Source organism: Trifolium pratense, linkage group LG1, assembly GCF_020283565.1.
Source record: "Trifolium pratense cultivar HEN17-A07 linkage group LG1, ARS_RC_1.1, whole genome shotgun sequence".
In the NCBI taxonomy this organism is placed as follows: Eukaryota; Viridiplantae; Streptophyta; class Magnoliopsida; order Fabales; family Fabaceae; genus Trifolium; species Trifolium pratense.
Window position 1 is genome coordinate 20,304,658 of NC_060059.1, and position 22,892 is coordinate 20,327,549.

The 22,892-nt window shown below is 35.0% G+C and overlaps 4 protein-coding genes across 7 annotated transcripts; all 4 read left to right on the forward strand.

Annotated features, from left to right (window-relative positions):
* The first annotated feature begins 863 nt into the window (after nucleotides 1-863).
* On the forward strand, nucleotides 864-4,605 carry LOC123917758 (BTB/POZ and MATH domain-containing protein 2-like). The gene is made up of 4 exons (XM_045969582.1): nucleotides 864-1,553; nucleotides 2,174-2,522; nucleotides 3,372-3,648; nucleotides 4,167-4,605. The coding sequence occupies exons 1-4, from the start codon at nucleotides 1,126-1,128 to the stop codon at nucleotides 4,355-4,357; spliced, it is 1,245 nt and encodes a 414-aa protein (XP_045825538.1). The 5' UTR covers nucleotides 864-1,125; the 3' UTR covers nucleotides 4,358-4,605.
* Nucleotides 4,606-7,987: 3,382 nt separating this feature from the next.
* LOC123902356 (protein PALE CRESS, chloroplastic-like) lies at nucleotides 7,988-13,028 on the forward strand. Of its 4 annotated transcripts, none has more exons than XM_045952054.1 (8): nucleotides 7,988-8,278; nucleotides 8,309-8,356; nucleotides 8,429-8,499; nucleotides 9,585-9,779; nucleotides 9,915-10,001; nucleotides 11,026-11,076; nucleotides 11,715-11,903; nucleotides 12,527-13,028. In XM_045952054.1, exons 1-8 carry the CDS (start codon nucleotides 8,182-8,184, stop codon nucleotides 12,761-12,763), a joined length of 975 nt encoding a protein of 324 aa, XP_045808010.1. In that variant the 5' UTR covers nucleotides 7,988-8,181; the 3' UTR covers nucleotides 12,764-13,028. The 4 variants fall into 4 exon arrangements, with proteins under 4 accessions (XP_045808010.1, XP_045808011.1, XP_045808012.1 ...); XM_045952055.1 differs by having other exon boundaries at nucleotides 8,312-8,356; XM_045952056.1 differs by having other exon boundaries at nucleotides 8,321-8,356.
* Nucleotides 13,029-13,789: 761 nt separating this feature from the next.
* On the forward strand, nucleotides 13,790-16,287 carry LOC123884948 (legumin type B-like). The gene is made up of 4 exons (XM_045934181.1): nucleotides 13,790-14,132; nucleotides 14,225-14,481; nucleotides 14,775-15,728; nucleotides 15,854-16,287. Exons 1-4 carry the CDS (start codon nucleotides 13,826-13,828, stop codon nucleotides 16,223-16,225), a joined length of 1,890 nt encoding a protein of 629 aa, XP_045790137.1. The 5' UTR covers nucleotides 13,790-13,825; the 3' UTR covers nucleotides 16,226-16,287.
* A 5,237-nt stretch (nucleotides 16,288-21,524) lies between these two features.
* On the forward strand, nucleotides 21,525-22,283 carry LOC123889897. The gene has a single exon (XM_045939409.1). The coding sequence runs from the start codon at nucleotides 21,525-21,527 to the stop codon at nucleotides 22,281-22,283; it is 759 nt and encodes a 252-aa protein (XP_045795365.1).
* Nucleotides 22,284-22,892: the final 609 nt, after the last annotated feature.

Sequence of the window (22,892 nt, forward strand, 5' to 3'; positions counted from 1 at the left end):
GAAAAGTGGTGACTCATTAGTATAGATTAGATCATGATATATTATTTATCTTTGTTTGGATTTCTTTTGTGAGATCAGATCAGATTTTGCTAATAATCATGTTTGAAAAAAAAAATCATTTTTTATTATTCTGTTTTGTTCAAATTCTGTTGGATCTGCATTTTACTGTTTTATGTTTAGAATAATGAATGGTATTTGCGATTTCATTTTCTGCATTTTTGATTTGCATCAAAGATCAACTGTGATAGTGTCTTGATCTATCTATGTTTTCTTGAATAATTTTCAAACATGAATTCTGGGTGCATCCGTAGATTGTAATATCTATGTGAAATAGAAGTTTTTTATGAATAAATGTTTTGATTTATCATTTAGGAGCTTGGATATGAATCTTATGATATGTTTTATTTTATTTGATCTAAAAAAAAATGAAATTTATAGTACAATTCACTCCTTTGGAGTTGGAACTTGTCAATGATTATACAATTTCAGTGTAATTGTTTTTTTTAAAAAAAAAATATAAGTGACAAAAAAAACTGATGTCACATCAACATTGACTTGGTCAAAATTAAACTTTTGCAAAAGAGATAAAAATAAGGGGAAAAATGTTATTTTGAAATATAGAAAATCAAAATTGCAATTTTTTGAAACTTAACTAGCCAATTAATAAAACTTGGTTACTTTGTGTTTGTTCGGGTTTCTTAAGATTGGTGGAAACTGAGGAGGCGCCGACAAACGTGACTAAAAAATTCACTGCGTCACTGCCGTCGTACATGTTATTTTGCTTCCAAGATCTGCTTATCATCTATCGACACGTGTACAAAATCACTTATAAAACCCACGCGCAATATTTAAGCGCGTCACACATCACTTTTCAACTTTCCTTTATCACCACCACCACCATCCATTTTTTTTTCTCTTCCTTTATCTCTTCTACTATTTCCCAAATCCAAACCCTAGAAATTCAATCTCTCAAAATCACCCTATATTTTTTCACCAAAATCTCGCTTTTTCTCGATAATCATTCTCACCCGATCCAATTTTCCATAGATCGGGTTTAGATAATTAGATTTAGATTCCCATTTTCAAGCTTCAACACATTGTTGCTGATTCTGATTCAGTTCTCGTATGGGTAAGATTCTGAGAGAAACATCGAGGCCTTCCTCAAATTCATCACCGGCATCACCTTCTTCAGGTCCGGCAACAACTTCATCGACATCGATAACCGAAACGGTTAAAGGTTCTCACAGGTTCAAGATTTCGGGGTATTCGTTATCGAAAGGGATTGGAATTGGGAAGTACATAGCATCGGAGATATTTTCTGTTGGTGGTTACGATTGGGCGATTTATTTCTATCCTGATGGGAAAAGTTTGGAGGATAATGCTACGTATGTGTCGCTTTTCATAGCGCTTGCAAGCGAAGGAACTGATGTTAGGGCACTTTTTGAATTGACACTTTTGGATCAGAGTGGGAAAGAGAGGCATAAGGTTCATAGCCATTTTGAGAGAACGTTGGAGAGTGGACCTTACACGTTGAAATATCGTGGTAGCATGTGGTTAGTTATCAGTTATCACTGAGTTTGCTTTGGTTAAAAAAATGTCTTTTTTAAGTTTTTTTTTTATTGATTTAGAATTTAATTTGTCTTCGTGGGTACTGGGTAGTGTTTTTAAAGCTTTGCACCTGCTGGGTTTTTTCAGATTTTGTTTAACGGTCTTGTTATGTTAACATCTGCACTATAAAATAGTATAATTTCAGTCAAAATTTGAACTTTTAATGAATTGGACACTTGCATTTTATTGTTGGATACTTGGAATGGTAGGAGTGTTTACTTGAGGTTTAGTTATGTACTTATGCTTATGCGGGTGATTTTGAAAGATGAAAATTTGGAAGTTTTATGTGTATATATTTATTAAGGTTTTGTTGTTTGATATGTAATTACAATATGTATCTTTTGGGAAACTTTTTGCATGTGATGCAAATGTTTTCCTCCCCTTAAACTACTCAAAGTAATAACATTGTATTTTCTGATTTATATTGAAATTTGTCATTTTGTTGTCTCCCATTGAATTTATTTGTTGATTTTGGGTTGACCAAATATTTCTTGGAACTATTTGTGATAATGGAAGAAGGTATACAGTTTGGTAGAGGCTAATTGTTCTAAATTGTGTGTTTCAGGGGATACAAAAGATTTTTCAAGAGAGTGTCACTAGAGACATCAGATTACCTTAAAGATGACTGCCTTAGTGTTAATTGTAGCGTTGGTGTCGTGAGGTCACACACAGAGGGCCCTAAAACATTTTCAATTGCAATACCACCTTCTACTATTGGTCACCAGTTCGGGAAGCTACTGGAAAGTGGAAAGGACAGTGATGTGAGTTTTGAAGTGAATGGTGAAATTTTTGCAGCTCATAAATTGGTACTAGCTGCTCGATCAGCTGTTTTTAGAGCTCAACTTTTTGGTCCTATGAAAGATAAGAATACACAATGTATAAAAGTTGAAGACATGGAGGCTCCAGTTTTCAAGGTTTAAATCATTTTTCTCTGTGCTTCCCCTTTTTGTGATTTTTGTTTGCGGTGCTTTTGCAAAATTCTTCCCGGTTATTCCTTTTGTCTCTGTCCTGATGTGGACATCACGCTCTTTAGAGTCTTTCCGTAGGTTGCCCCTGTATTATCATTGTTAAGCAGATCATTGCAACCGACTTAATACCCATCCGGTCTACTTCTCGCGTAGTTGGGTGTAGTTTCTCAAAATGTGTTGTATTGTTTGTGGTTGTTTTGATATACTACATATGTTTTGGTTGTACCCCTCTAATGAGAACTTATAAGTGAATATATTTCACTGTGTTGGTTTTTTTTCCTTTCTACATAGAAACGGTCACTTCTATGTTTTGAAAATTCCACCCTTTCCGGTTGCAGCTTGCGAGTATTATTTGACTGTTGGATGTTTCTGATCAAATTTTGAATGTTCAAGCAGAAAACAACAATAAATAACACAGTACTTGGACGAATGTCACTTTTTTGCCAACATTTTCCGATCACTCCCCTCATTTTATGCCTCAAAATATTGGTGTGCACATTTTTGAAAGACACCCCAACGTTCTTCTATAAATTGACTGTAGTTATGAGTTCCTTTATGATCTTGGTTCCTGTTTGCCAAGTTCTAGCTGGTTTCTTAAAATATTGTTTATACACTTTATTAAACCTTTGGTTTTTCAAACAGCCTTGACTTTATGCAGTTGACACTTACAACATGCCGTACTTGTGTTTAAAGTGTTTGTGGTTTTATTATTTTGCGTACAAATGAAGCTTAACGTTATGCATATGGAATGTGCAACTTGTCTGCATTGCTATGCCATATTTTTCTAATTTGCAGGCATTGCTTCATGTTATATATTGGGACTCACTGCCTGACATGCAAGAGCTTACTGGGATTAACTCAAAATGGGCAACTACCTTGATGGCTCAGCATCTGCTAGCAGCAGCTGATCGGTATGGCTTAGATAGACTTAGGCTGATGTGTGAAGCAAGTTTATGTGAAGATGTTGCAATAAACACTGTGGCTACAACTTTAGCTTTGGCAGAGCAGCATCATTGTTTCCAGCTGAAAGCAGTCTGTCTGAAATTCATTGCAAGGCCTGAAAATCTCAGAGGTGTGTTTTAGTTAATTGAACTTCAATTTTGTCACACAGATGCAACAAATAAGAAAAAAAATTGGACAGTCAAAGGTCTGAAAAGTCAGTGTGTTGCATCAATGAAATTAAATTCACTAATGACATTTATGTTAGATGCTCACTATTATGTTCCCTCCAGATTGAATTTGAATGAAAATATGCTCTACTAGTGATTCATAAGCTTTTGCATTATTAAGGAACTTTTTTCATTAGTATTTGTTTTACAAATGATACTACAATGAATTTGTTTATGCAAATCAAGTTTAGTTTTTTGAAAAGGTTAGATCAAGATTTGGTTTTTTTATTTTATGTGGTTGTAATTTTAAACTCTTTTAATTATGATGCTGTATAGGATGTTGGTCTTTACAGTTTTACCCACATCTTTGGTAAATTTATATGGGTACAATGACAGCAAAAGAATTGTTTGTACCTATTTATTCTTCATCCGGAACTATGATTATCAAACTGATGTATTTTGTTTCCTTTCTTTTCTTCAGCTGTGATGCAAACTGATGGTTTCGAGTATTTGAAGGAAAGTTGTCCATCTGTTTTGACTGAGCTTTTGGAGTATGTGGCCAGATTTACTGAGCATTCAGACTTCCTGTGCAAGCATAGGAACGAAGCAATACTTGATGGCAGCGATGTAAATGGAAGGCGGGTGAAACAAAGAATATACTGTGAAAAATGACCAGGTCTTCATAGAACCCTGTTCCACTCACATTCAAAGATTACAGTGAGCCATGGATAGAGGGAGATGACAATCATTTATAGGATTAGTGGCAATTTTTATTTGTCGTAGCTTAGTCCATGTCTAGATGTAAATGTAATGTGTTTGGTGGCTGTTTCAGGTTTGTCTTGGATAGGTTTCTCACGTTCTCTAATATTTTGTTCTCTTGTAGTAACCTTGTCTGCAAAGAAAAGTATTGATGACTCCCATGTCCCTTTTTGTTTGCTCTTACATTTTGATCTGGTGCTTTTGATATTTCTACATATTTGTTGTGATACCATTAATTACCAGTAAAATAAAGCAAAGGTTTTAGGGAAACAAAGAATATGGTAAATATTATTATGCACATGGTGACTAGCGTGGATACTAATGTTAAATGGAATGGAGCGAGCTTATTATTTCCCTCCTCAGAGAGGGATTCATCAAGGATATCCTATCTCTCCTTACCTTTTCGTTTTGTGTATTGACAAGCTTTCCCACCTTATTTCACATGTTGTTAATGTGGGAGAGTGGAATGTGCTTCGTGCCGGTCGAGGAGGGCCTATTGTGTCATTTGATGTTTGCGGACTATTTGTTGTTTGGTGGGGCAACAGAAGCTCAGATGGTGTGTGTGCTGAAGATTTTGGACCGGTTTTGCAAAATGTCTGGTCAGGAAGTGAGTATAGAGAAGACGACCATATTATTTTCTAAGAATGCTGTCAGAAGTGTTAAGGATAAGCTGATTCAAGTGTCTGGATTTAGAGAAACAAGTTCCCTTGGAAAGTACCTTGGTGTTCCTTTGAGTGGCTGAGCTCCGAAACGAGTGGACTGTAATTATCTTTTGGAGCATGTTAGTGCAAAGCTAACAGTGTGGAAGGCAAATCATCTCTCGTTTGCTGGCTTGGCGAAAAGTGTGTTGGAAGCTATTCCTACATTTCCAATGATGACGACTCGTTTGCTGGCTTGGCGAAAAGTATGTTGGAAGCTATTCCTACATTTCCAATGATGACGATTCCTAAATTATGTCTTGACGATATTCAGCGTTTACAGCGGCAATTTATTTGGGGTGATTCAGATAATACTAGGAAATATCATGCAATTGGTTGGGTTAAAGTTACTAAACCAAAAGCTAATTGAGGATTAAGTTTAAGAAGGCTGCAAGATATGAACAAGGCTTGTATTCTAAAACTTGCTTGGATGGAAATTACATTGTGGTGCGCATGATTTATGGTGTGATGTTTTATGGGGGAAATATAAGAGAAATGAAGTTCAAAATGGAGTACTAGCTAAGCAATCAGATTCAAATCTATGGAAGGCAATTGTGAATCTTTGGCCAAAGCTTGATGATATTGATAATAGCTTTTGGTCTATAAGAGATGGAAGAAGTATTGCCTTCTGTCATCAAAAGTGGATTAATACTGATATTAGAATTAGTGAGTTGAATATTCATATCCCTGAGTTAATTTGGAATGCCAAGGTTAGTGACTTAGTTGATGATAGAGGTAGATGGAACTGGGAGTTGTTAAATGGGTGGCTGCCTGAGTCGATTTTGCATCAAATTGCTGCAGTGCCTCCGCCAGATGACAGTGCTGGGCCGGATCAGTGTATATGTATCGGGTAAATAATCACAAGTTTTCGATTGCTGCCATGTACCAGGTGTTGTGCAAGTTTGATACTGACAGTGAAAGTCCGAATTGGAAAACTATTTGGAAATTGAAAGTACTGGAAAAAGTTCGTTATTTTATGTGGATTTTGTTACATGGGAGACTCTTAACAAATTTTGCTAAGAGTAAAATGGGGCTTGGTTCTGCTATGTGCGAGTTTTGTGGAAATGTCGAAGAAACAATCTTACATGTTATGCGAGATTGTCCACTTGTTATGCCGTTTTGGTTGAATGTGGTTCATAATAATGCAAGAGCTGATTTTTTCCAAAGTGACTTTCATCATTGGATTTCTTGTAACTTGATTGAATAATGATCACATGGGTTGGAGTATGGTAGTTGAGTGGAAGATTTATTGGTCTATGGCTTCTCACACAATTTGGAAGTGGAGAAATCAAGAAAATCACAATGATAATTTTAAGAGGCCAAACTGTTAACATAGTTATGTTTTGCAGCATGCCAAAGACTACCTTGCAGCAGATATAACAAACAAAACTGTTACGGGATAGTCTCGTGATGTGATGCATATAGGTTGGAATCCTCCGCCGGCAGGTTGGGTCAAGCTAAACACAGTGGTTGGGAGGTTTTGCAAATTTTGTTGGGCAAGGTAATGCCTATCTAGTGGAGCTTTGGCGTGTTTTTGAAGGACTCAAGATTGCGAGGAATTTGAATTTTAGCGCGGTGGAATTGAATGTGGATTCTAGAGCGGTGGTGAATGCCATACATGGTGAAGGAGGCGATAATCTTCAAGGGAGTGCACTTGTGCATAAAATTAGAAGGCTTTTGGAGCGTGATTGGGAAGTTGTTTGCATCATTCGTATCGTGAAGCCAATCAATGCGCTGATGTTTTAGCCAATATTGGAGTTTCTTCAAGGATTAGTATATTTTTTGAAACTTTGTCCTACTCGGTTAAACCATGTGTTCCTTACTGATGTTATGGGGATTACTACCCCTCGTTTAGTTGTCTTATAGTTTTGTTTTTTTGGGCTTAGTCCCTCATGTTAAAAAGAAATGGGAAAGTTATTGTGTGGAAATTCTTTTGCGCCTAGGCCTCATGTTAATATGTATTGTTAATTATTTATTTTATTAGCTTTTATTTTTGTAATTATAAATTAAAAATAGTGGCTACCTTTTAATGTGAGTAAATAGGTTTACGAGGATTTGAACTCTAAACCTGCATATTATTATGAAATTGGTATAAAAATTTCATCGATATTTAGCGGTGATTAATTTCTGTCTTGAAATATGTGAGATACATGAAATGAATTTTTTTTCTTCCAATCTAATTTTCTCTTCATACATAAGAACCAAAAATCAAATTCATAGTGCTCAAATCTTTTATCACTTGAATTATTTCATTGTTTGTAAAAATGCTCATGACTTAATCAAATGAAAATTTTGCATATTTTATATTCATAATTTTAATATAATGCCACTTATTTATTTTTTATTTTTTTATAAATATAATGCTACTTATGTAATACTCTCTCTTATTCTTTTTATAAGGAACACCTTTAAAAAAATGGTTTTTTTTATAAAAAATTTTGACCAATTTTTAAATATTTTAAATATTCAATTTCACATATTCCCTTATTTATTATGAGAGAGAATTTAAAAATAAGTAAGTAGTTGAATAAAGAGAAATTAAATACATGAAATAAATTTAAATACACAAATTTTCTTTTGACAAGAAAAAGAAAACAAAATTTCTAACACAAAAGTCAGGTGAAATTTGAGATAATTAATTCTTGGCAAATGCTAAATAGTACCCCAGGGGCACTAGTTAATAATTCAAATGTAGAAAGTTTATCTTGAGTATTGTGTAGTCAACACATGAAAAGTTTAAATTTTTATTTTTTCAATGCATAACTTCTCTTTTATTTCCTCTTTTAGTTCCTTAACTAGTTCCATAACTTCTCTTTTAGTTCCTTAGCAAGACCCTTAATTCTTAGTCCGATAGATAAATCTTGGAGGATGACAGAAACAAACATATGTGTTGTGTCTTAAACCCTCTTTCTCAGATATATCAATAGCTTTCAACTTCATGCTTTCATTCAGTGTTGTGCTTTTGATACTTGATAATGCTTTCATCTTCAATTGTTCATAATACTCTCAGTCTCAACCGAGTTTAGATTCTCTGTAGGGATGAATCTTCTCTCTCTAACTTCCACTTCTCTCTTCTTCCTTCCTGTTCCTGCTTATTTTTCATCATCCCTTCTTGTCACAAGACCTTCTGCATACCCTTCTTCTTCTTCTTCTTCTTCTTCTTCTTCTTCTTCTTCTTCTTCTTCTTCTTCATACAAAAGCACTTCCGGCGCAGGTTAGTCTCCACCCCCACATATTTCAATTATGGTTTCATATACAAAATTGATTATTTTGATTTTTGTCACAGTTTTAAGATGTGTCAGTGAGGGAAAAGAAGAGGTGCTTCTTGAAGGAATGCCTGCTCACTATTATGATGATGTATGTATGCTTTCTACTTTTCACTTATTGATTACTCATGCTTCTTTATACTGAATTATCTATAAGTATCAAACATCTTTAACATAACTCAAGGTGAATTTAGGGTTTTTTTTTACTCTTCTTAGGACTTGTTTGAATTGGCTTAGTTCATGTTTAATCTACCATTACTAACATAAGCACTAGTGAGAATGTTTGCGATAATTTATGGAAACAACTTATGACATGTCCATAACATGTTTTTAGCTTATTTTCATTAGCTCTCTAGGATATATAATTTAAGTGTCATGCTAATTAGTGCACCTGAGGCACTAGTTAAGAAAATAAAAAAAGAAGTAAATTTTATATTGAAAGCAATAACTTTTACACTTGATTACACAAACTCCAAGGTATTTTTACTATATTTGTTTCCTTAACTAGAGTCCATAGACACTTGTTAGCATTTTTCTATCTTTGAAAAACGGCTTATAGCTCATATGGAAACCGTTTGACTTTAGTTTATCTTTTGTTAAGCAATAGCTTATATATAAACACTTATACCATAAACACTTATGGTATTGTCACTATTATCAATTCATCTCTCTTTAACTAAACTATTTATCCAAAGAGAGCCTTAAAAGGTTTGTCGCTATTGTCAATTCATCCCTGGTTAATTGTGTTTTTTATTACTATCTGTTTATTTTGTTTTTTGTTGTTAGCTTGTTACTATTTCTTCTTCAGTTTTCTTTGAATTGCCTTATTTAGTTCTTTGATTTAAAAATGCTGTAGATTCATTCAAACTTGAATTCATGTTTTTGCAGCCAATTTTGGCTGTGCTTCTATTAACAACATTGGCAGAATATGTTTAGGAATAAGTGTATAATCATAATCTTTAATGCCCTGCATAACTTCTGATTTTCAAATCTGTTTTCTTTTTTATAAGCATAAACTATTATATGAGTGAACGATTTTCTTATTGTCTGATGAGTAAGAATTGTAAAAGCATTGTGGTATCAGTGTGTCTCTACTCTCTTGGCACTGCTAGCTTGTGAAACCAAATTTGTGGATGGTTTTATTTGGATAGATTTCATTAACCTTCTCTAGGGTAGGAATGGCAAGCCCGACAACGTGAAAAGACCAAGGAGTTACATCGAAGACGCAGAGAGGAAGAAGAGGAAGAAGAGAGAAAGATTGAAGAGTATCGTGAAGTTGGCATGCGTCTAAAGGGATACCCTGAAGAAGATGTTAGAAAAGCACGGAAATTGATTTCAAGCTTTATAAGAGCCGGTGAAGAAGTAGAAGAGGTAGTTTCTTGGTGCTGAAATGCAGTTTCCTATTAGTCTTGTAGATAAAATATTCCACGATGATCGGTTTTTTTGAAGCGTAACTGTCCTTGCATGATTATTAAATGTTACCGATTGATCTTTTTTCTCATGTAGAAAATTGAGGAAGCTGCTGAGAAGGGAGAACTTACTGAACTTGTTTTGATGGTGATATGGAATCGCCTTGATCTTGCCCGACGTGATGTAAGTTGTTATTTTGGTGTTTGAAATATTTTAGGTAATTGGATTTAATTATTTGATGTAAAGAAAGTAGCATAGATTTCTTACATTTTTCATTGAGCTGGTCCTTTGTCTGTAAATCTTTGATCACAGTTTTTAAGGTAACCATTTGCATTGTAGAGGACTTTGTGTCTCCGATTTTTGGTAGCATGAACAACATAGTGGTGTCTGTAGTTGTCAAATTCCTTTACTTATAGAATCACGTGAGCTTCCAACTTTAGGTATCAAAATTAAGTTAACTCGCTAATGAAAAACACTGTTTTTGTCTAACTCTGATAGATTCATGAGGTTGAGGACGATTGGACAAGTCTACAACATACTTGTTATTTGCCCATACATGTGCAAAATGATGCCAGTTTTGGTCTGATCAAGGGTTTAATATGTTGGCTTCTGATAAAATAGTTAAATTTTATTATTGTGGTTTGCTTTAGATACTATGATAGATGTTTTTAAGCATTGTGTTTGCATTAACTCTTACGAGTTTACAAGTCAAGTGTGATGAGATTTCGCGAGTTTATAGACTCTTGAGATTGACAATCTTGATGGTGTCTTTCTGAAGTATTACTGTAGAGTTATATTTATATTCATTTACAGCCTACATTCAGAGGGGACTCCATTTTACATAAAATAATATCGTATGCGAAAGAGTGGATGATCATAACTGCTTTTATTTATCGAATTTGCAGTCTTCGATTAAGCTGTCGTCAATCACAAATCACAGTTCTTCATGATTTGACATGCTTTGTATCGAAATTGGTATTGATACATTACTAATCCAAATAATTTACTATTATGATAGACATAAGTGTAATTTTGTTTTCTCCTTTGTATCCTTCTAACTTGGATATGATTATTATAATTTGAAAAAGATTGTCAAAACTGAATCTCAGAATTTGTTCTGTGTTTATTTCAAATTTAAGTCTATAATTTTTGCTTCCTCTTTCTCTGACTATCTTGTTCTATATATTATCTTATCACCTATTTACAGGATGAAAAGGATGCTATAAGAAGTCTGGATTTGTTATACAGAAGGGTTGAGGTAATAACTAGCTGTCCGTTTTAGTTTATGGCTATCTATATGGATTTGGAGTTCCCGCTTTCATTTCACCGAACAGCTTACCTTGGCTCCCCCCATGTCCACACAGACACTACGACGGCAACAAACTCAGTTCCTTGATATTGCTGGAATTTGATGTCTTAGGAGCCTATTAAAGGGAGAAAAAAATCTTAGTTTTCCAAAATATAAGTGTTCACTGCAGAACCAGAAAATCTGCTGTTAAAGAAGCCGAAATTGGTGCTTGTCACTTTTCACAATAAGCTGGGATGCAACACTATAAGCAAATAAACTTAAATTTCACTCTAAATTGTTTCAATATCACTTTTCAGACAAGAGTTTTTCTAGAGACCAATTAAATAATAATAACAATAACAGTAAATATGATGATGATTCACAACAAGGCCAAATGGGTTCTAAACAAAACCTCTGTTTACTTTGGTGGTCGAATTTCGTCGTGGTCATGATAGAGAAGTTTTGCATTACGTGATTGACTCAACTCATTATTTAGTTTCATGCAGTGACCATTTTTCTGTCATGTGCACCACCATTAAGAAAGGATTTCTTGCATTATCAGTTATTCTAATAACTTCTTTGTTTTCTTTCCCTTGTTTTGAATGTAGGCTGAAATATTGAAACGGGAGGCTACCCCTGCAATGAGATTGCTGAATGATCTTTTGATTATGTATGATGGCTTTGCTTTTCACGAGTGGCTAAAGAAATGTAAAAAAATCATGACTGATACATTTCCACGGGAGGATCCATATAGCATTCTTGTTCCACCTGGATTTGAGTCTTTTGACATAGATAAGGTAAGTTGCACCAAATCTATAATAACTGATACCACAGTTTGACATTATGGTTGAGGTGGATTCTTAAACGCAATTGGATGTATCAATGCCACATAGTTTTGACCAAATCTATATTTAAATAACCAATTGATCAATGGTTAACTCTTAAAAAGTGGGAGTTGGGCCTAACTCAACCCTACAAATCCGGCTTGTAAGGTGAGGATTGCCCTCGCTACTTATAAACATATATTCAGACCATCTCACCACCGATGTGAGACTCTTAACACCCCCCCCCCCTCGTGCCCAACACTATTGGGCTTGGTGCGCGGATATAAATGGTGGGTGGCCTGATTAGCAACCTGATAGCAGGTGGCCCAATGAATCTTGGAGGAGGCTCTGATACCATTTTAGAATTGAGATTTTGGCCTAACTCAACCCTACAAATAATAATAATTTAAATCACCAATTGATATAAATTCAAGTTTGTGTTTATATGTTGATATTAAGTGTGATTAAACTGGTTCTTTCCTTTTTGTACAAAAGTTTGATTAAAAGCAAGATAGTGCATATACCATAGCTGAAAATTGTAGGTTATAGTTCATATTTGTTTGAATTCTCTAAAATTCAATCTTGTGTGGTATCAGCATCACGGGCCATTGCGACCACAACTTGAAATTGATGATAATACTCTTTTGAGGGTGGACTTTATAAGGGAGGTGGATGAATTGCTGCAAGAGGTTCGTTTGGAAATGGATGAAGAAGAGAATGAACAAGGGTTTGATCCTGAATCAGTTGCAAATAGATTAAAACAACAGGAGAAGAAGCAAACAATAAGCCAAGTAGAAGCTCTGCTAGAATTAGCAATAGGTTTAAAATGGTAGTTATTTGGTCCAAACTACTATTTTTATTTACATATATCGGTTCATTTGTCCTACAATTTATAGTTTTGAATTGAAATTAGTATGCAATGCATTTGCAGTCCAAAGTAGCTTCATGGTTTTGTATCTATTTCTCTTGTAAGGATGTAAAAAATTAGTACCATCAGAAAGGACATACAAATGTAGGCATGACACTTTTGGGTTATCATTTGTTTTAAAGGTACAAGAATATTAGAATTTGAGTTTTTGAATTTTCATTTTATGCATCTATCCAAATGTACATCTGTGTGGTCCTGTATTTTTAATTATGAAAAAGTAATTTTATAAAATTGAATTAAATGTACAGTTATTTATGTTTATATACGTTCGTATAAATGTGTTGAACAATAACTACAAGCCAAAAATCACATTCGGATGCAAAACTTCAAATTTCATGTTTAATTTAGAATTCATTTTAGAGACAAAGTTAATTCTATTTGAAAACAGTTAAATATGTTAATCAATTTTGTGTTTAGAATATTTTTGAACCTCACAAAATTGAATTAAAACATGCACTAAATTGATTTAAACATCAATAGCAACTTGAATGCTCTAAGCATAAATTTTAATAATATCACTACCACTGATCTGCTCTTTCAGTTGTAAAGGCTACAGTTTGATAATAACCAAGAGCAGTACTATTGAGCTAGGATTACCTACTAGTTTAATTAAGCATTTGTGTTTGAGCAACATTTTCTGCTTAATCAAGACAGTAATTGAATTAATTAAAGTGTGAAGAAGTAATGATATGTAAAGAATAGACACCGAGTGCATGGGGACCATCCCATGCCATATATTTGGTCTCATTCATTTAACTGCAGTCAGGATTCCTTATGTAAAGATACCAACAAATATACATCTTGTGAGGTGTAAGAGCTTAGGAACTGGAAAACATGCATGGTGAAGAATGTCATGAACTCAGCAACTCACACTATGTGACGTGTCCCTCTCTCGCCCTTCTCTCGTTCCTATAAATAACCGCAACAAAGGTTCTCCGCTTAACCAGTTCATTCAGCAATTAGTTATATGATCACAGTCACAATGGGCAAGTCCTCTCTATCTTTGCTTTCCCTTTCCTTGCTACTCTTCACGAGTGCATGCTTCGCTACTCGCTCTGAGTTTAACAGGTTCAACCAGTGCCAGCTCGATAGTATTAATGCATTGGAACCAGACCACCGTGTTGAGTCTGAAGCCGGTCTTACTGAGACATGGAACCCCAATCACCCTGAGCTACAATGCGCTGGTGTCTCTCTTATCAGACGCACCATTGACCCCAATGGTCTTCACTTGCCTTCATATTCACCCTCTCCACAGTTGATTTTCATCATCCAAGGTAAACATTCTACTAAATGATTATATATTAATTGCTAAATATTCTATGCATGCATTGAATTGTTTTGTAACTGATTAATGTTTTTTCTTCAGGGAAGGGAGTCCTTGGGCTTTCAGTTCCTGGTTGCCCTGAGACTTTTGAAGAGCTGCGATCATCACAATCTAGACAAGGATCCAGGCAGCAGCAACCTGACAGTCACCAGAAGATTCGTCGATTCTATAAAGGTGATGTCATTGCCATTCCACCTGGAATTCCTTACTGGACATATAACCACGGCAATGAACCTGTTATCGCCATTAGTCTTCTTGACACCTCAAATGATGTAAACCAGCTCGATTCAACCCCCAGAGTAAGTATACATTACATATATACACGGATACGGACATTGGACACAATATTTAGTATATTTTTTTTTCGAAGGAAATATTTAGTATATAGACACAGCCAAAAGTTAAATAAAATAAAAATGATTAAATGTAACTATATTACTGTTGTGTTGAAATGGATACTGATATGTTTCGGGCACCCTATATACCTTCATTATGAAGTCACATATAGACTATTATCTATTAATTAACCATAATATATGTACATATTGAATAAATGTGACTCAATCAGTTATATTTAAATATGGTTTTGCAGGTATTTTACCTTGGCGGGAACCCAGAGGCAGAGTTCCCTGAAACCCAGGAGCAACAACAAGGACGACATCAGCAAAGGCACAGGGAAAGTTTCCCTGCTGGACGTAGGGGCGGACAGCACCAACAAGAGCAGGAATCAGAGGACCAAAACGATGGCAACAGCGTGCTGAGTGGCTTCAGCTCAGAGTTTTTAGCACAGGCACTCAACACCAACCAAGATATAGCTAAGAGACTTCAATCTCCACGTGACAAAAGGAGTCAAATCGTGAGAGTGGAGGAAGGTCTCCGCATCATCAGCCCCGAGTGGCAGCAAGAAGATGAAGAAGAAGAAAGAAGTCGCTGGGAGGAGGATGAAGATGAACGGAGACCAAGACACGGTCGTAAACAAAGGTGGGATGAGGAAGAAGAAACAAGTCGCTGGGAGGAGGAAGAAGATGAACGGAGACCAAGACACGGTCGTAAACAAAGTTGGGATGAAGATGAAGAAAGAAGTCGCTGGGAGGAGGATGAAGATGAACGGAGCCCAAGACACAGTCGTAAACAACGGTGGGAAGAAGAAGACGAGGACGAGAAAGAAGAAGACCGTAGACTAAGGCATCACAAACATAGTGAAGAAGAAAAGGAAGATGAAAGAGAACCAAGACACCCCAGACATGATGACGAACAAGACGAGGAGGAAGACGAAGAAGATAAACCCCACAGTCGTAAATGGTGGAAAAAACACAGTAAAGAAGAGGAGGAAGAACATAGAAGTGAGCAAAAGAGAAGCAGCAAGGAAAGAAAGAATGGTTTGGAAGAAACTATCTGCAGTGCAAGGATTCGTGAGAACATTGCTCGCCCTGGACGTGCAGATCTCTACAACCCACGTGCCGGTCGCATCAGCACTGTCAACAGTTTAACCCTCCCAATCCTCCGCAGATTACGCCTCAGTGCTGAATATGTTCATCTCTACAGGGTATGTATAGTACTAATTATTTAACCAATGTGTATATTTTCATGATATGATTAATTAAATAAAATAAAATAAAATGTAATGTAATGTAATTAAATAATTAATAACATGCATGTATATATTTGCAGAATGGTATATATGCTCCACACTGGAACATCAACGCTAACAGCCTCTTGTACGTGATTAGAGGACAAGGAAGAGTTAGGATCGTGAACAACCAAGGGAACGCGGTGTTCGACAACAGAGTGAGAAAGGGACAGTTGTTAGTGGTGCCACAGAACTTCGTGGTGGCGGAACAAGCAGGGAACGAAGAAGGACTTGAGTATGTGGTGTTCAAGACAAATGACAGAGCTTCTGTTAGCCATGTGAAGCAGGTGTTCAGTGCCACTCCTGCTGAGGTTCTTGCAAATGCTTTTGGCCTTCGCCTGAATGAAGTCACTCAAATTAAGTCCAACCGGAACCATGGCCCGTTGGTTCAAGCTCAATCTCATTCTCAGTAAAACCATGCAATGAAATGATGAGGTGGCCATCTTATGTCTTGAAATAATAATAAAAGAAAATAAATTTGGATGTACTGTAGTCATGTACTCCAGTTCCGGCAATAATTTGTACCTATATATAATGGAATATCAAAAGTTTTGGTATAATGTTTTCTTCCAATTTTATCATTCATTTAAACTCTTATTTTTAATTTGATCATTCTTTAGCTAATTAACAAATATAAAACTAATCATAATTCAATAATTAAAATAAAAATAATGTACCCTTAAAAAAGGTCGAATTTCATCGAAAACTTTAAACTTAATCTTTGTGGATGCGGACTATGGTATTCTTTGTGGATGAACATAATACATTTGATGTTTTTGGACCATAAATTTCAGGCCAGCTATTTATTTTCGTTGAATTTTCAGACTTCGATCAAGCTGTCAGTTGATCACAGCCGCTCATCGTGTTATGAATCATGGAATCGAAGGGATAAAGATCATAGATGTCGGCAAGATAGAGTGCATAAGAGTATTCATGAGGAAGATACTCATAGAAATTCATATTGAATGAATATAGATTGATAAAAGAATGAGTAAAATGTACAATGAAGTAGCTTATTTATAGGACTATTTGGAGTAACTAACTCCCTAACTAACTTTCTAACCTCTTAACCAACTTGGTAACATATCAACTAACTCTAGTTGATTAACTAACTATCTATATTCTTAACAGCTTCCCTCAAACTCAACATTGGGAAATTTACCAATTTGAGTTTGAATTACAAAGCTAAAACCAAACAACGGAACAAAACAATGAATTTTTGCCTTGTAATACATTCCTTCAAACCATAGACTCCAAGCAATTAAGCAACATAAAATCTAAACTAGCTTCATATCACCTTCCATATTCTGTAGCATATGACCTTCCAATTTGCTTGAAACATGTATCCCATTCTGAACCTCCAAAAGTTCAACGGCAACCATGATGAGAAGGTCCAAAGGGAGAATTGGAAACAAGCAAATCCAAGACATTCACTAGCACAACAAGATTATAGTAAAAACAAATTGCTTGAACCAACATGCTTAACTATCATTTATAGAGGCTAGAAGTAATCCAACAGTGCTCAAGCACACCAAATTTGAAAGAAATTTGAATCAACTTTTGCCACTGCATCAACCAAAATTTACAAGTTCTCAAACCATTGCTATGCTACCAGCCCAACTCTTATTTTGGTTTTAAGGAATCTTCATGGTCCCATATGGCCATATCCTTTGCCAATGATGTCAGATCAATGTATATAACCATAAGCTCCAAACAATTTTTTTTTTTTTACTGTGTAATAAGAAACTGGTTTTGGCCAGCAAATCCAGGAATAAGGAGTGATGCTTCACTTCTATACCATACACATGCTTTTTCATATGTAGCACAAAAAATATATCTAGCATCGTGTGGTATCAATCAAACCTCAAGAGGGAAATCAACTCATATCCATTGCGAAAGAACTTGCAGTAAGTAAATCAACTCCATTATATCAATTGCAGAAATCAATACTGAATTCATTGGAATTACACTTCTTTGAGATCAAAATTCAGAGAACATAACGAACTAGATGTGTAATAGCCTCCCTCAAACTCATAGTAAGAGAATTCTTAGTATGAGTTTGGAAAACAAAATACCAAAAAGAAAATGACAAGGACAGTAGTGATTGTAACTTCAAACAATTATGCAGATCTGACTTCGATATTGCAATAGGAAAACACTGTAAATCACTGACATAGGAAAATTCCACCGGGATCGAAGGGAAAGATTGAAACCGAATTGAAAAATGACAGAATATGGAGCATAATAGCAAAACTGTAAATCATTCTCATAGTTCCACCGGGATCAAAAACAGTGATGCATAAACCACGATGATGAGAAATGAAAACGATGCTCGCCGACGAAGGCAGTAGCAAATCGGAAAGCGTCTCACCTTTCTTGCTGTTTTGATCTTGATCTCGCGAGAATCGGACGTTGCCGTCGTGTTGACGCTCGACCTTGATCGGAGAAGAAAACGCGGGAACGGTGGATTGTGAAATCACAGAATCATGATGTTCTGCTAGTGTGAATTTGTTCAAGAAACATTCAATTTGCCCAATCTTGACAGTGCAGCCTTTGATATATGGTTTCACAACCTCAATCGATCTGATCTGAACATTTTCAGAATGAAAATTACCAAAACTGAAATTGCAGGAATCATTTGCTGTAATTGATTCAAGAACAGAGGTAGATGATTGTGAAATCTCCCCTGCTGCCTCTGAAATTGAATCACTTGAAGAATCTTGAATATGGATTGAAACAGCAGAGCTTGAACCAGCTTCTTGAACTTGATCTTCTTCACAATTTTCAGAACCGTGAGCGGAAGCGCAATCTTCATCTTCATCCCTCGGGTATCGCTCTGATACCATGTTATGAATCATGGAATCGAAGGGATAAAGATCATAGATGTCGGCAAGATAGAGTGCATAAGAGTATTCATGAGGAAGATACTCATAAAAATTCATATTGAATGAATATAGATTGATAAAAGAATGAGTAAAATGTACAATGAAGTAGCTTATTTATAGGACTATTTGGAGTAACTAACTCCCTAACTAACTTTCTAACCTCTTAACCAACTTGGTAACATATCAACTAACTCTAGTTGATTAACTAACTATCTATATTCTTAACACATCGTTTGACAGAAACTGGGATTAAGGCATGACTAATCCAAATAATATATTATAATGATAGACATATTTAGTGAAGTGTGATTTTGTTTTCTCCTTTGTATGCTTCTATCTTGGATACGATTATTAAAATTGAAAGGGATTCAGAATTGAGTCTCAGAAGTTGTGTTTATTTTAGCAAGAATTCTGTATAATATCTTGTTTTACACATTATCTTATATCATATTTTGTTTATGGCTATTGATACTGATCGTCAATATTTGTTAGAATTTGATGTTTTAAAGAGCCTATTTAAGGGAAAAGTATCTTAATTTTCCAAGTGCTTATCCAAATATCAGTGTTTACTGCAGAAGCAGAAAATCTGCTGCTAAAGAGAAGCAAAAAATTTCCTTGGAGGCAATAGCATAACTGCATAAGCATATAAACTAAAATTTCACATTACATTGTTTCAATATCACTTTCCAGACATTTGTTTTTTCAAGAGATCAATTAAATAATACTAACAATAACTACAAAAACAATGATTCATAACAAAGCCAAATGGGTTTCTAAACAAAACCTCTTCAAGAGAAGTTTTGCATTACATGATTGACTCAACTCGGTGACAATTTTTTTGTCTTGCACCACCATTAACAAATGATTCCTTGCATTATAAGCTATTCTAATACTAACTTTTGTTTCTTTAAATAATCTTTGTTGATTTTAATTCAAAAACATAAGCTTTTGGTTTGTTTTCCTTTTTCTTATGCACATTGGATATTTTAGACTTTTTCCTTCCCATACATATCTATGCTTGCATCAACTTTCATATTGGCTTCTATTTTGAACAGTTCTGCCATATTATAGAATAGCTTAACCTTAATACTTCTTTTGTTTCTGTTCTGAGTTTTTTCTTTGTTTTGATAGTATTCTCGTTCCACGTCGTTTTGAGTCATTTGACATAAATAAGGTAAGTTGCACCAAATCTGTAATGACTGATACCACATAAGTATATTGTTAAGGACTTAAGGTGGATTATAAAATGCAATTGGATGTATCGGTGCGGCTGATAGTTTTGACCAAAGCTATATTTAAATAACCAATTGATCAATGGTTAACAAAAATAAGTTCACAGTAATAATAATTTAAGAAGTTGGTAAACTTGATTCAAGTTTATGTGTTTATACGTGATGTTAACTATTAAGTGATTAAACTTGATTGTTCATATTTTGTACATAAATTTGGTTAAAGGTATGATGGTGCAGATACCATTTAAGCTAAAACTCGACGCGTTACACTTATATATCTGTTTGAATCCTCTAATAATTTTTGTTTTCAATTGTATGGTATCAGCATCACGGGCCATGCATGGCGACCACAACTTGAAGTTGATGATAATAAGGGAGGTGGGTGAATTGCATCAGAAGGTTCGTTCGGAACAGGTTTAAGAAGAGAATGAACAAGGGTTTGTTCCTGAATCAGCTGCAAATAGATTTTAACAACAGTATAGTTTTGAATTGAAATCAGTATGTGTTAAGAGTCTCACAATGGATGAGAGATGGCCCGAAGATATGTTTACAAGTGGCTGCGATTCTCACCTTATAAGCCGATTTTGTAGGGTTGGGTTAGACCCAACACAAAATTTTAAGATGGTGCCAGAGTTTGGTTCAAGATTCATCGGGGTACTATCAGATTTTTGCTATCGGACCACCCACTATTTATATTTCCAATCATAGCTTCATGGTGTTGTATTTTTTCCCCTGTATAGAAAAATCACTACCATAAAAAAGGCCCCACATATTTAGGCATGGCAATTTTGGGTTATCATGTGTTTTTAAAGTACAGGGATGTTAGAAATTGAGTTTTAAAATTTTCATTTTATGCATCTATCCAAATGTATATTTGGGTGGTCCTGTATTATTAAGCATGTGTTCGTGATAAAAGTAATTTTATAGAATTGATTTTAGTGCAAATTCAGTTCATTGTAAAGTTTTTTTTTTTTTGACAAATTCTTTGTAAAGTTATTTATGTTTATATACATTGACATAAATGTGTTGAACAATAATTTTGAAGTTAAAAATCATGTTAATTTAGAATTAATTTTCAGAGCCAAAACTAATTCTATTTTGGAACCTCATTGTTAGAAATTGATGTTCTTCTTAAGCCCATATCCATTGTGATCCAAGCCCATCCATTGTAGGATCCCTCCAAAACATTTTGTATGTGATACACTTGGCTTGTTGCAAGTATCACACTTGTATTATTGCATGTAGTTTCCTTACCACTTGTATAGATGCATGTATTTCCTTTCCCACTTGTTATGTTGCATGTATTTCTCTTGACACTTGTCTTCATGCATGTAAGCTAAGTAGTTGCTCCTTCTACTATAAATAGGAGTTCACAATGTACCTTGAATCATCCAACAATTAGCAACATAACATCTTCCTCCAAAACTTTATTGTCTTTCTAGTTTTCTAGTTTCTCTAACCTTCTTCTCCACCACTTTACAATAGCCTTTGTTTTTTCTTACATGGTATCAAGAGCTTCATTGATCTTAACGGGTCTGTGAGGAAACAAAACCAGCAAGAAAACATTCACAAAAAAAAACCTTTATACACCATAAATGGCTTCCAACAATAGTTCTTTACCTCCACCTCCTATGTTTGTAGGAGAAAACTATCATTTGTGGGCTGCAAAAATGAAAACTTATTTGAGAGCTCAAAGTTTATGGGATGTTGTGGAAAATGGAAGCACCCCACCGGTTCTTCCAAACAACCCAACAGTAGCTCAGATAAGAAATCACAATGAGGAAGTGGCAAAAGAAGGAAGATCACTTGCCATAATACATGCAGCTTTACATGATGATATATTTATCAAGATCTTGAATCTTGAGACTGCAAAAGAAGCTTGGGACAAGTTGAAGGAAGAGTTCCAAGGGAGTGAAAGAACAAAGAAGATGCAAGTGTTGAACTTGAGAAGAGAGTTTGAAGCACTAAAAATGAAAGAAACCGAAACTGTTAGAGAATTTTCTGACAAAATTTCGAAGGTGGTTTCACAAATCAGATTGCTAGGAGAGGATCTCAGTGATCAAAGAGTTGTGGAAAAAATTTTAGTGTGTCTTCCAGAGAGGTTTGAAGCAAAAATATCTTCTCTCGAAGAAACTAAGGACTTTTCTCAAATCACACTTGCAGAACTTGTTAATGCTTTGCAAGCTACTGAGCAGAGAAGATCTTTAAGGTTGGAAGAAAGTGTTGAAGGTGCTTTTGTGGCAAACACTGTCATACCCCAAATTTTGACGTTTGTTTCCGTTTTATATTATTTTCGATACAATTCTCTCACAAGTGGTGCTATTAGTTCGTGTGGTAATGAAGAGAGTATTTAAGTGGTTGTGAGTGCAAGGTCATGGGTATGAAACACACTTGGTGTATTTTTGATATTTTTCTTTTATTTGTAGCGGCCTTTGTTTTTGTTTTTATTTTTATTGTTTTACTAAAAAAATATATATATTTTTAAATTTATTTTTCACATGAATATTATATAAGGAAAAAATATAACGAATAAAAAGGGAAAAAACAAAGAAAGGGAAAATTTTGCTGGCAAATCTCAATCACGTAAATTTATTCCTAAAATAAACAATCAGCCACTTTTATACAAGCTTTGTCCCCAAGTTTCAATCAACATCAATTATAGGATTTCATTCCAAAATTGATACAATCACAAGTTAAGGCAAAACCTAATTTTCTAGTATATAAACTAGAGAGTTTCACAAAGCAAGGGGAGAGGGGAGATAACCAAAAATCACACAAAAAAAACAACACAGCAGTAGCATTTTTGCGTATTTCCCATCCCCTGTTTTTAAGTGTCAAATAATATCACAACCATTAACAAATAACCATCACCAGTTCAACCACTGTAATATCACCGCAATCCGCCATCTTCTCCAGCCACAACAACACCATAACCACCATTATCACTCCATTCCAACCACCAT

Bases quoted from the DNA above. Each gene is read 5' to 3' on its own strand.
- LOC123889897 (XM_045939409.1), top strand. From the start codon at position 21,525: ATGGCTTCCAACAATAGTTCTTTACCTCCACCTCCTATGTTTGTAGGA.
- LOC123884948 (XM_045934181.1), top strand. From the start codon at position 13,826: ATGATCACAGTCACAATGGGCAAGTCCTCTCTATCTTTGCTTTCCCTT. The intron at 14,482-14,774 runs GTAAGTATACAT...ATGGTTTTGCAG, and splicing joins AGCTCGATTCAACCCCCAGA to GTATTTTACCTTGGCGGGAA. The intron at 15,729-15,853 runs GTATGTATAGTA...ATATATTTGCAG, and splicing joins AATATGTTCATCTCTACAGG to AATGGTATATATGCTCCACA.
- LOC123917758 (XM_045969582.1), top strand. From the start codon at position 1,126: ATGGGTAAGATTCTGAGAGAAACATCGAGGCCTTCCTCAAATTCATCA. The intron at 1,554-2,173 runs GTTAGTTATCAG...TGTGTGTTTCAG, and splicing joins AAATATCGTGGTAGCATGTG to GGGATACAAAAGATTTTTCA. The intron at 3,649-4,166 runs GTGTGTTTTAGT...TCTTTTCTTCAG, and splicing joins AAGGCCTGAAAATCTCAGAG to CTGTGATGCAAACTGATGGT.
- LOC123902356 (XM_045952053.1), top strand. From the start codon at position 8,182: ATGAATCTTCTCTCTCTAACTTCCACTTCTCTCTTCTTCCTTCCTGTT. The intron at 8,500-9,584 runs GTATGTATGCTT...TCTCTAGGGTAG, and splicing joins CTGCTCACTATTATGATGAT to GAATGGCAAGCCCGACAACG. The intron at 11,904-12,526 runs GTAAGTTGCACC...GTGTGGTATCAG, and splicing joins AGTCTTTTGACATAGATAAG to CATCACGGGCCATTGCGACC.